The sequence below is a fragment of the Schistocerca piceifrons genome, chromosome X (genome assembly GCF_021461385.2).
Source record: "Schistocerca piceifrons isolate TAMUIC-IGC-003096 chromosome X, iqSchPice1.1, whole genome shotgun sequence".
In the NCBI taxonomy this organism is placed as follows: domain Eukaryota; kingdom Metazoa; phylum Arthropoda; class Insecta; order Orthoptera; family Acrididae; genus Schistocerca; species Schistocerca piceifrons.
Window position 1 is genome coordinate 861,780,453 of NC_060149.1, and position 12,850 is coordinate 861,793,302.

Here is a 12,850-nt window from a genome sequence, read left to right on the forward strand (position 1 = left end):
ATAGCCAAACCCCGAGCCGAAGGAAGGTAATCGAGGTCACACATCGGAATCCCTTCCCGGACTAGTATCGCTGTGCCACGTCCTCCATCGGGAGTCGGCGCTAGGTAAGTGTTGTATCCATGCACGTCGGGAAAATCAGAACTGCAGGTTTCCTGCATCAGCAGAATATCAACGTCAGTGGCGTAAATCATGTCCCGGAGATGTTGCATCTTTGCAAGCGAACGTGCGGTGTTAATGTTCACTGTGCCCACCTTATATGCTTGGTCCGTTGTCGTTGTCATGCTCATGTCATGTCATTGAGAACTCCAAGGGCTTTAGTCCACTATTCGTGCTCAGAGGGGTGCCCGCCAACGGGCTGCCCTCCTTTGTTGTCGTTCCGCGGTGTGCATCCTGTAGGTGAGTGGTCATCATCAGGGGGTGGCAATTCTTGTATGTCTTCGACTGGTTCCGCCCAGTCGCAGTGGTCATCCATCCGAGAAACGTCCTCTAATGTATTTCGACGTGGCTGCTGGGACAATGGTATCCCTGACTCCTTCGTCGGCAGCGCTGGGTCAGTCGGTGTCAATGAAGAGGGACCATCTGAAAGGCAGGACATCCGGTCACCATCTGACGGAATCCTGCCAGCGTCCCCTAAAGGCACATGTTCTGTGTCAGGCAGGTCTTCGGCTAGGATACCTTCCGTGTCCCCTAGGCTAGGAGGCGACGCGTCACCCGAACTATGGCGACGCTTTTTGCGACGCTTCGGCGATCGCTGTTTGCGTGCCCTACCCTCTGCTGCCTCACTGTGTTCGTCGATCGTTCGTTGGGCCGTTGCCGGCGCCACTGTCTCGACCTCTACTTCCACGCCGCGTGCTTCATGTGAGTTTTCGGAAGGTTCCTCCCTCAACTGACGTGATGTGGGTGTAGGGACATTCTCCGAGTCACCTCCGTGCTCCCGTAACTCGGTCTGCTCTTGCATAAACACGTCCTTGTCACGCTCCGAACTGGACAACACCTCCCGGCGAGCCACCGACACGTACGTCATCGGCAGTTGCGTGGGAACTTCTCGCTGTGACGCTTCCCCATGTGGCAGTTGCACGACGCGGCGTTGTATGCACTCCGAGCGGATATGTCCTTCTCCGCCACATCCAGAACAGGTGCGTGGCTGGCCATCGTAGATCACAATAGCTCGATATCCGCCAATGTATAAATAAGACGGGATATGTTTAGTAAGGACGATCCGCACCTGTCGCACGCCGTTAAGGACAGGATATGTACTAAAACTTGCCCAGCGTTCAGGCGTATGACTAATTACCGTTCCATATGGTCGCAGCGATTCAGTAACCATCGATTCTGGCACCTCAAACGGCAATTCAAAGATCCGAATGACCCTCACACCCAATCCGGAAGGAGCTACTGTTACATCGCTGATATAGCCATCAGAGTGTCGAAATTTAAATCCTCTTTGAGCAGCGGAGAGAGTTCTTTCACACGCAGCGTCATCGGTCATCTTTACGTACATTGTACTGCTTACAATGGACAGGTGTATTCCAATTATGTCTGCAGCAGGTAAACGAACTTCTTCCCTCAAAAAACGCTCTATTTCGAAAGATTTGGGTCTGGAAAATTCGTTGTCGAACGTAAATTGGAGCGTAGTCTTTCGAAAATTGTGTGCCATGGCGATCGAGTCAGACAAAAACACGCGCGAGTACCGGCGGTGTAAACACTTCCTCGTCCACGCGCGCCCGCGGCCGGCACAGCAGGTCCGTGCCGCGCCACCGCCTAAAGCAGACTGTTTTTGAAAACGTTAAAAACATATGTTTTGACAGAGCACAGAGAAAACTGTGCGACTGTGAAACTGTTGCATTCATTTGTTGCAGTTTATGTGACACACTTTTATGTTTTCATCACTTTTTTGGGACTGATTATCACATCCAGAAGATGGCAAGGTAGAAGAATCTTTTTACCCATTCGCCAAGTGTGCAAGTTAGGTGGGTCGACAACATATTCCTGCCATGTGACGCACATGCCGTCACCAGTGTCGTATAGAATATATCAGACGTGTTTTCCTGTATCAAATGTTTTCGGTTCCCATTGGAGAGGCACGTCCTTTCGTCTACTAATCGCACGGTTTTGCGGTGCGGTCGCAAAACACAGATACTAAACTTATTACAGTGAACAGAGACGTCAATGAACGAACGGACAGATCATAACTTGCAAAACTAAAGTAAGTAAACTGTTCGCTCGAGGGTAGACTTGAACCAAGGACCTCTCGCTCCGCAGCTGCTCACGCTAACCACGGGACCACGGCGCCCCTGTGCCCGCATCATCCTTAATGTTGCCTATGTTGCCCATGGACTACTCAGTTTGTAAATTTTGCTTATTTTTTCATAGTTCCACACAACTTCTTCCTGTTTTCTCGACTGATCTGTGTTCAGTTTTTCAAGGCCTATCCACTGTGCCAAATTATAACTAAATCTGAGGGGGGGGGGGGGGGGGGGGTGTGCGATGGGGAGGTTCCCTTGTCAGGGAACATCACATTCCAGTGGCAGCTTTCGCTTTGATAGCGGCTGATAAACTATTCGAAACAGTGATTTTCCTTGTCCGTGACTATTGCTACATGAAATACACGGATTCAGTACCAGACTCGTAGTGAGAGTCGTCAGCCGGCCGCTGGGCCTGTCACCTCATCCCACACACAGCTCGGCATGTCTGCACACTCCTCACTTAAGCCGGGAGGACGAAAGATATCCTTTGGTTCTCCAGCCGCCAGATCAGCCGGACTGCACAGGCCAGCCGGAACCTCAAATGCGGCCGCCGGGCTTCCGGCGGACTGTTGCGGCCTGCCGGAACGTGTTGGGTACCTTAACCCGGAGAAAATGGCAACAGTTATGTATGTACAGTGCTACATTTGTTGTTGGTGGCCACGTTCAATGTGGTTTCGCCTGCCCGGCAGGTGGTACCGCAGCGTGGAGGGCCGAAGCCAGCCGGTTTCCTTGGAGGGCGGCAGCCGCGTGCGGCAGGTGGGCGGCAGCCTGTACGTGGGCGGCGCGCTGCTGCGAGACTCGGGCCGCTACGTCTGCGTAGTCAACAACTCGGTGGGCGCCGAGCGCGCCTCAACCTCGCTGCTCGTCACCAGTGAGTACCGCCAGTCGGCCATTTAACACTTTCGGGTTCACTCCCAGCATGGTCGCCAATTCAAGGGTAACTGTGGTCTGTTTTCAATTAGCTGCTCAACCAAAAGAATCCGGATTACATGTGATTAAGAGGGGTAGGACGTCAAACGGGCCGACTTGGAGCAGGAGAGGCACCACACGACATTTTAATTCCCACTGTCTATAATTTTACAAATAAATTCATAAAACTTTGAAAGCATGATCAGGAAGGATTCAGGATTCATACTCATAGTAGTGGAAGCTCAAAATCGTAACAAAATACATTGTTTTACATGTGAAATTTCATCATTTTTTCACTTACTACTGGCTGCATTTGTTGCTATAGGTACACTTTTCTTCCTAAGTAAGAGAGATTCTTCGATGAATTTTGCACAGCATACAAACTATAGTTACATGTGTATGAAACTCTAGAGCTTATTTAATTAATGAAAAAATGAATGAACTGTTACATTTTAAACTTCTTGTTTAGAAAAAACTCAAATTTTATAGTTAATTATCCCAATTTTTACCACAGTTTTTAACAGATTTGGAAAATCCTAGAGTTTCATACACCTGTAAGTACTGCTTGTATGCCGTGCAAAATTCATCGAAGAATTTCTCTTACTTAGGAAGAAAAGTGTACCTACAGAAACAAATGCACCCAGTAGTAATTGAAAAAATGATGAAATTTCACATGTAAAAAAAAGGTATTTTGCTACTTTTTTGAACTTCCACTGCTATGAGTGTCAGTCCTCAATCCTTCCTGGTCATGCTGACAAAGTTTTATGAATTTAGTGTGTACCTACAGAAACAAATGCACCCAGTAGTAATTGAAAAAATGATGAAATTTCACATGTAAAAAAAGGTATTTTGCTACTTTTTTCAACTTCCACGGCTATGAGTGTCAGTCCTCAATCCTTCCTGGTCATGCTGACAAAGTTTTATGAATTTAGTGTGTACCTACAGAAACAAATGCACCCAGCAGTAATTGAAAAAATGGTGAAATTTCACATGTAAAAAAAGGTATTTTGCTACTTTTTTCAACTTCCACTGCTATGAGTGTCAGTCCTCAGTCCTTCCTGGTCATGCTGACAAAGTTTTATGAATTTAGTGTGTACCTACAGAAACAAATGCACCCAGTAGTAATTGAAAAAATGATGAAATTTCACATGTAAAAAAAGGTATTTTGCTACTTTTTTCAACTTCCACTGCTATGAGTGTCAGTCCTCAATCCTTCCTGGTCATGCTGACAAAGTTTTATGAATTTAGTATGTACCTACAGAAACAAATGCACCCAGTAGTAATTGAAAAAATGATGAAATTTCACATGTAAAAAAAGTTATTTTGCTACTTTTTTGAACTTCCACTGCTATGAGTGTCAGTCCTCAATCCTTCCTGGTCATGCTGACAAAGTATTATGAATTTATTTGTAAAAGTATAGACAGTAGAAATTAAAATGTCCTGTGGTGCCTCTCCTGCTCCAAGTCTGTCCGTTTGACGTCCTACCCCCCTTAATATGTCTGTTCATCCAGCAAGCCCTAGAAAAACCGTGTCTGGTTATAACTTACATGTCGACAATAACTAACCCTCATAAACGCAACGCAAAACAGATCCATTTTTGTCAGACAGCATTATTTATTCTGTACTGCAATGGGAATAAATGGAAATACGGAGGTGCAAAGGTTATGAAACTGTGAGTGTAACTGAATCGTCTAATAGACGATACTCTGTACAACTAATATGTTTATGCAGTTTCTGTAAGCTGAAACAACTCTGAAAGTCACTCTCAACACAAAAGAGAGAAGTTTCTTCTGAGCTTTCGGTGAAACATGATTTGCACTGTGTGTTGTCAGTAAAGCTGCATTACCTGGCTGTCTGTTGTACGAGTACTTGCCCAGAAATGCATGAAAATCACGTAATATAATACTCGTAGTGTAGTAATATGTGCCAGATATTTATGATGGCTGATGCTGTTACACAGGTGATTCAATAATTATGTGGTTTGCTGCAGATCGTTAGTTTACATAATCGCGCGGTTGGAAAAAAAAGGAAGATTTGAAAAGCAACTGGCACGTCGACATCACATATTAATAAATTACTGTATCAGAAAACTACTGCTTTTATACACTTTGCAGACCTGTAAACCTTCTCAATCGACATCAAAATTCAAATATTATACAGTAGAGATACGGAATATAAAAAAATAATTATATCAAAAAACTTCAATGACTTGCTACTGAGTCAGAGGGTGTTTTAGAATGCAGTATGATCATGGATGACAATACCATGTATGTACACTGATGTGGAAAACGTGTGAAACGTCCCCTTAGAAAAATTTATGAATTACTGTGCAGATAAACCTCTTACGTTATTTGATTTTCAAACAGCTGAGCAAAACTGAACGTATTCAGACATTTCTCTCTTTACTTATTCTGATCATCACTAAACTGACACACAATATTTTCAGCGCAACGCAATCTGACTTTCAAAAATCCCTAAAAAAGAATGGCCTTGACTAACAATAACCTATACTTTTCATAAATCACTTACCTCACAAAAATCTTCATAACTCGAACTACTGCATTACAGCCTGCGCCAATACTGCCAGCTAAATAAAAGATTCTAACTACTCAAGTCACTAACTACTGATAGGCATAGTTAGCAAATGAAAGATTTTGATAAAATCATCCGCTCTCAAAACTCAGCCATCTCTCTCCCCACATCCACCACTGCTGGCGGCTCATCTCCAACTGCGCAACGCTACGCGCTGTTAACAGACAACTGCCCAACACTACAATAGCAAATTCCAACAATGCAAACCAGCCACAGACTGCACACAGCACCGTCAGTGATTTTCATATAGAGCGCTACGTGGCGTTACCAACATAAAAACCTAAACACCCTACTTACAAACTTAAGGACGACAGTAACTTCCGCATGATGTGTTACTGCCATGTGATATAGCTCGAAGAAACGTGGACCCTACATAGAAACAACTGCTACAGTAAAGTACGGAAGGTAACTGAAAGGAATACACAATGAGACGAACAAAACTGACACTTTTATTCAAAGACAATATTACACAAAAGTCACCTCGATTTATGAACGTTCCCTGGGAATTATAAAAGGTGCGACATAGCTGTTAATAGCATTCTCTGCAACGTACTCCCACCCTGGCCACAAGGCTGGTAAGGAGTTTTTGTAGTGCGTTCCATACCTTCGCCAGCGCGGCTGACATTTCTGGACGGTCGATGCTGCATGTGAACGTGCTTCAGTGGTTCTTCCTACTGCATCCTACACGCCCTCGTTGTGATTTAAGCTGGGGGGAAGGGTGGGCCAGTTCATTCGCCGAATACCCTCTCGTTCCAAAAGCTCCTCCACTGTGCTGTTTGATGCGGTCGCCCACTGTCATGAAGTCAGGACCGAACGCACTCCCGAATAGACGCACAGAGGGAAGGAGTACAGTGTCACATAACGTTGACCAGTGAGTGAACCGTGTTCAAAGATTTTGAAATCAGTACGCTCGTGCAACATTTTGCCTGCCCATACTGTAACACCTAGACCACCACAACGATCATGTTTAATAATGTTGGACGTACCCTCATATGACGAAGAGGAGAAAACGTAACGCACCCACGAACACTGTCGAAAATTATCGTTTTGATGGTGCATATATTATGATACGGGAAGGTATAATGTTGCATGGGTGTGATAACCTCAGAATCTTTGAAAACGCTACACACACCAGTCAATGTTATTGTCACACTGTCCTATTTTCCAATGTGCATCTTTTAACGGGTGCATTCGTCCAGTGACTTCATTTTTATGGATGACAATTCGTTACCGCATCAAACAGTCCAGATGGAGGAGCTCCTGGAATGAGAGGATTTTCGGTGAAAGTGCTGGCCTGCCCGTTCCTCGACTTAAATCCATTGAACGTGTACGAATGCGTGGCGGACACGTACCGCAGTACATCCACACTCACCAACGATCATCCAGCAGCTGCCAATCTCACTGGTGGAGAAATGGAACGCCCTGTCACAAGAAATCCTTTTTTTTCTTTTCTTATCAGTCTTCTGACTGGTTTGATGCGGACCGCCACCAATCCTTCTCCTACGACAACCTCTTCATCTCAGAGTAGCACTTGTAACCTACATTCTCAGTTATTTGTTATATGTATAGCAGTCTCTGTCTTCTTCTACTTTTTTACCCTCTACAGTTCCCTCCAGTGACTTGGAAGTTATTCCGTGATGTCTTAATATATGTCCTGTCATCCTGTACCTTCTTCTTGTCAGTGATTTCCAAATACTCCGTTCCTCGCCTATTCTGCGGAGAACCTCCTCAGTGCATACCTTTTCAGTCCACCTACTTTTCAACTTTCTTTCGTACCACCACATCTCAAATACTTCGATTCTTTTTTGTTGTGGTTTTCCCACAGTCTTTGTTTCACTACCGTGCAATGCTGTGCTTCAACCGTACATGCTCAGAAATTTCTTCTTCGCATTAAGACCTATGCTTGATACTAGTAGGTTCCTCCTGGCCATTTTTGCCAGTGCTAGTCTGCTTTTCATGTTCTGCCCGCTCCGTCTGTCATAGGTTATTTTGTTGCCTAGGTAGTATAATTCCTTAAATGTATCTTCTTCGTGGTCACCAATCCTGCTGTTACGTTTCTCTCTGTTCTCATTTCTGCTACTTCTCATTAATTTCGTCTTTCTGCGGTTTACTCCTAATCAGTGTTATGTACTCATTAGATTGTTCATTTCATTCAACAGGTCCTGCAATTCTTGACTTTCAATGAGGATAGCAATTCCATCATTCCGCTGAATCGGTAAGGAAAGGAGTATTTGGGATCTGACAAGAAGGGACAGGATGACAGGACATCTGTTAAGACATCATGGAATAACTTTAGTAGTACCAGAGGAAGCTGTAGAGGACAGAAAATGTAGGACAAGTCCTCCTCTCATAGGGGCCTTCAATGTACTCTTCTCACCTATCCGCTCTGTCTTCTCAACTTAACAGTGGAATTCCCACTGGACTTTTAATGTTACCACCCTTGCTTTTCATTTCAGTAAATGCTGTTTTGATTTTCTATATGCTGAGTGAGTCCTTCCGACGATATTTGTTTTTCGAGTTCTTCACAGTTTTCGTGCAGTCATTTCGCCTTAGCTTTCCTACACTTCCAATTTATTTCATTCCTAAGTGACTCATATTACAGTATTCCTGAGTTTCCCTGAACATTTTTGTACTTCCTTCTTTCATCGTTCAACTGAAGTATTTCTTCTGCCATCCATGGTTTCTTTTCAGTTACCTCCTTTGTACCTATCTTTTTCTTTCCAACATCTGTGATTGCTCTTTTCAGACATGTCGATTCCGCTTCAACTGAACTACCTATTGAACTATTAATTATCGCAGTATCTGTAGCCTCAGAGAACTTCAAGCGTATCTCTTCATTCTTTACTACTTCAGTATCCCACTTCTTTATGCACTGATTCTTCCGTATTAGTCTCTTAAATTTCAGGCTAACGTCGTCATAAGTATTGTCATCTGATTCTATAATTGCTCCTGGGTACGCCTTACAATCCAGTATCTGATTTCGGAGTCTCTGCGTGACCATGATGTAATCCAACTGAAATCTTCCCGTATATCCCGGCCTTCGCCAAGTATACCTCGTCCTCTTGTGATTCTTGGAAAGAGTATTCGCTGTTACTAGCTGAAATTTATTGCAGAACCCAATTATTCTTTCTCCTTTCTCATTCTTAGTGCCAAGCCTATATTCTACAGTAATACTTTCGTCCCTTCCTTCCCCCATAACCACATTCCAATTATCCACGACTATTAGATTGTCATCTACCTTTAGGAACTGAATTACCCGTTCAATATCCTTATACACTTTCTCGATCTCTTCATCTTCTGATTGCGACGTCGGCATGTATATCTGGACTAACGTTATCAGTGTTGGTTGCTGTCGATTCTGACGAGAATAAGTCTATCACTGTACGGCGCACAGCAACTCACTCTCTGCCCTACTTCCCTATTCATAACGAATCCTACTCCCGTTATATCATTTTATACTGTTGTTGATATTACCATACTCATCTGACCAGAAATCCTTGTCTTCTCTCCATTTCACTTCAATGAACCCCACTAAATCTAGACGGGGCCTTAGTATTACCCTTTTCAGACTTTCTAGCTTCCCTACAACGTTCAGACTTCTGACGCTCCACCGCCCGGCACGTAGAATGTTATTCTTACGTTGATTATTCAGTTTTATTATATCATGATCACCTTGCCCTTGGCTCTCCCCTCCCGAAGATTCGAATGAGGGACTAGTCCGGAAACATTTGCCAATGGAGAGCTTATCATGATACTTTTTCAAGTAGGGACCACTTGTCCTTTGGACATGAATGCAGTGGTTTCCATTGCCTTCTGCATTCTAATTCCGTCGATCACTTCTGGCTCTTCCGCCTTTTAGGGGCAGTTCCTCACCCCAAGAGCAAGAACCTCTATCCGCTCCTCCGCCCTCTTTGACAAGGCCGTTGGCAGAACGAGAATGACTTCTTGGGCCGGAAGTCTTCGGCATCGATGTGGTAAGCATGGGAGCACGTTGAAGGGCATGCATTGCCGCCCGCGGTGATCACACACCTTATGAAGGACCTGCCCTTTGTAATATCGAGGGCCATTATGACTTCAGTGTGATTATTATCTTTGTATAAAAGTATCAATTATTTTCGTATTTCTTTGAAATTTGTGGTAACAGTGATAACTGCCAGTGTGCAATGCAGTTGTTGACGTGACGCATTCTATCTGTGCCTCCGGTTTAATTTTATCTGATAATGTTTTTTGTCAAAACGCGGCATAAGAAATACATTGCGAGCTAGACAAATTCCGAGTGTAAGTGATGATAATAATCTGCGAGCCCTATAAGGATCTCCTGTCTGACGTAGTGAACTAATAAACACTTCCTTTGTGATTATTTCTGCGTATCAGTCTCTTCCTTTGAAGTACTGCAACACATACTAGATGGACACTGTAAGATGGAATTTCATTATGAGCCCTGTGTTGGAAGATAATATATTCAGTTCAACATTTTGTTAAGCTCAGTCTGGAAGTTAATTAAGTGGTGATGAATGTGTCACAACCCTCTTGCAGATACGTCACAAAACTGAGAAGACCTCAGTCGTTATACTATTTCGCTTGAATTTATGGCTTAACTTCAAGACACCGATAACAGCTTAATGAAATTTTCGGTCTGCTCAGTGCCATTCTTCTGAGAAAACAGGACATATAATACTCTCACGGATCCCTCGATTTTTCTCTCCCCGCTTGATACTTGTTGCAGGTGAATAATAGATGACTTGTACTCCTACTGCCTCTTTACTCCAGTCACGGAACAAAGTTTCCAGATAAAAGTACTAGTGAGATGGACTACTCCTATAAACAAATCTCGACATGGTTTACAGTGTAACACTGTGCTTGGATCAGTCATCAGTCACCTTCTCAGTTCGCTAAAGCATTGGTGCACTGGAGGAGAGACCAACTGCATTCCGAAGCAAATAGACTACTGGCCTGATGGCTTTCAATTTTTACAGACAGAGGATAAGACGAAACACCTGCAGGGGGGAAGCAGGCATAAAGGTAGACATGATATTTTATGTAATTGTACTCTTGTACTCCCAACCACAAATTGTATTACAGGTTCGTCTCTTATGACGAGACGATCGTAACACTCCTGAAGAGAGCACTGGAGCTAGAGAGACAGACGTGAGCGAAAACTATGTTACGTGTGCCCACAGCGGGATTGTATGCCGCCTGGTGATGTTAGCCATACCAATCAACTTTTCAAAATCAAACAATCATTGTGCACTCAGTGCCATCTTATATACGTTCAGTTTGTTCAGTAAATAAGTCTTGAATTTTCCTTAACGAAGGTGTCGTATCACCATGTTCAACATCCACAACACACGATAACGCACGAGTAAAAGCGACGACAGTTTGTGCCACGTAGATGCCAGCGATCATGATTTATCATTTTCTGAGCAGACGGTACTTCGTGGAAGTACTGACACCACTGATCTCTTGTTAGTGGATAGTAATGCCATTCAGTCTCTTAAAAAACCGTAAGTTATACTTAATAATGAATTAAATTCACACACACCCTGTTCTCAAGGACGCAGATTATCTATTTACACTCGAAGACAAATAAAAACGACGAACCTTGGAGTAATTCGAATGGGATAGAAATCGGTAGATGTGATGTACATGTATAGACAAAAAAATGATTACAGTTCCACAACAATTTGATGATTTATTCAACAGGAGGAATTTCAGAAATTGAGCAACTCAGTAACGCGTTAGTCCATGTCTGGCCCTTGTACACGCAGTTATTCGGCTTGACATTGATTGATACAATTGTTGAATGTCCTCCTGAGGGATATCGTGCCAAATTCTGTACAATTGATGACTTAGACCGTCAAACTCCCGAGATGGTTGAAGGGCCCTGTCTATAATGCTTCCAAGGTTCTCAATTGGGAATAGATCCTGCGACTTTGCTGACCAAGGTAGAGTCTGCCAAGCAGCAAGACAAGCAATAGATTCTCTCGCCATATTCGGACTACCGCTGTTCTGTAAGGGTGCCGCGGATGACACTCAAAGGGGTTCTGCTGTGAAAAGAAGTGGCACCCCGGAACCAACACTGCAGACTGTAGGGTCATATGGTGGGCGAGCGTCACGCTGGTACGCCACCACAGGCTGGGGCTGTCCATACATATCATCGGGGCTCAGTTCCATGCGGTACTCATCACTGAAGACAATTGCACTACAATCTATGGGATTCCAGGCTGGAGACGTGTCTGGAGATGCCCTGGACGGCGTTGTGATGCCAACCTGACTGTCGCTTCCCGTAAGGCCCGAGAACCAGGAGTGACGACCTGGTGTCCCATTTTCTTGAATAGCAGGACCCTTTCGGTTGTCATCCACAACATCCTTACAACACATCGGTACCCCGACGGTATTCTACACCTCATTGTGTTGCCCCGGCCATCCTGGGCTTACATTTGAGCAAGATAATGCCCGCCCACATACGGCGAGAGCTTCTACTGCTTGTCTTCGTGCTTGTCAAAATCTGCTTTGGTTAGCAAGGATCTCTGCCCAAGTAAGAACTTTTGGAGCATTATGGACAGCACCCTCCAATCAGCTTGGGACTCTGACGGTCCAACGCTCTAATTGGACAGAATTTGGCAAAATATCTCTCTGGAGGACATAAAACAACACTATTAACCAATACCAAGCCGAATAACTGGGTCCATAAGAGGTGGAGTGACGCGCTATGGAGTTGCTCATTTTCTGAAACTCTTTCTCTTGAGTAAACCATCTAATTTTTCTGAAATTGTAGCCATATGGTTGTCTGTATATATACATCACCTCTACCAATTTCCGTCCCATCGGATAATTCCCTCGTGGTGCGTCATTTTTTTTTCTTTTGTTATCTTAGAGTGTATTTATTCCGTGATAATTACAAGAGATACCACAAAAATGGTTCAAATGGCTCTGAGCACTATGGGACTTAACTTCTGAGGTCATCAGTCCCCTAGAACTTAGAACTACTTAAACCTAACTAACCTAAGGACATCACACACACCCGTGCCCGAGGCACGACTCGAACCTGTGACCGCAGCGGTCGCGTGGTTCCAGACTGTAGCGCCTAGAATCGCTCGGCC

General features: G+C 44.2%; 1 protein-coding gene across 1 annotated transcript in view; it reads left to right on the forward strand.

Annotated features, from left to right (window-relative positions):
• The first annotated feature begins 2,687 nt into the window (after positions 1-2,687).
• LOC124722737 (Down syndrome cell adhesion molecule-like protein Dscam2) overlaps positions 2,688-12,850 on the forward strand; it is a 184,026-nt gene continuing 173,863 nt past the window's right edge. The window contains exons 1-2 of the mRNA XM_047247879.1: positions 2,688-2,872; positions 2,936-3,117. Coding sequence (XP_047103835.1) covers positions 2,688-2,872; positions 2,936-3,117 — 367 coding nt within the window. The remainder of the gene's footprint in view (positions 2,873-2,935; positions 3,118-12,850) is intronic.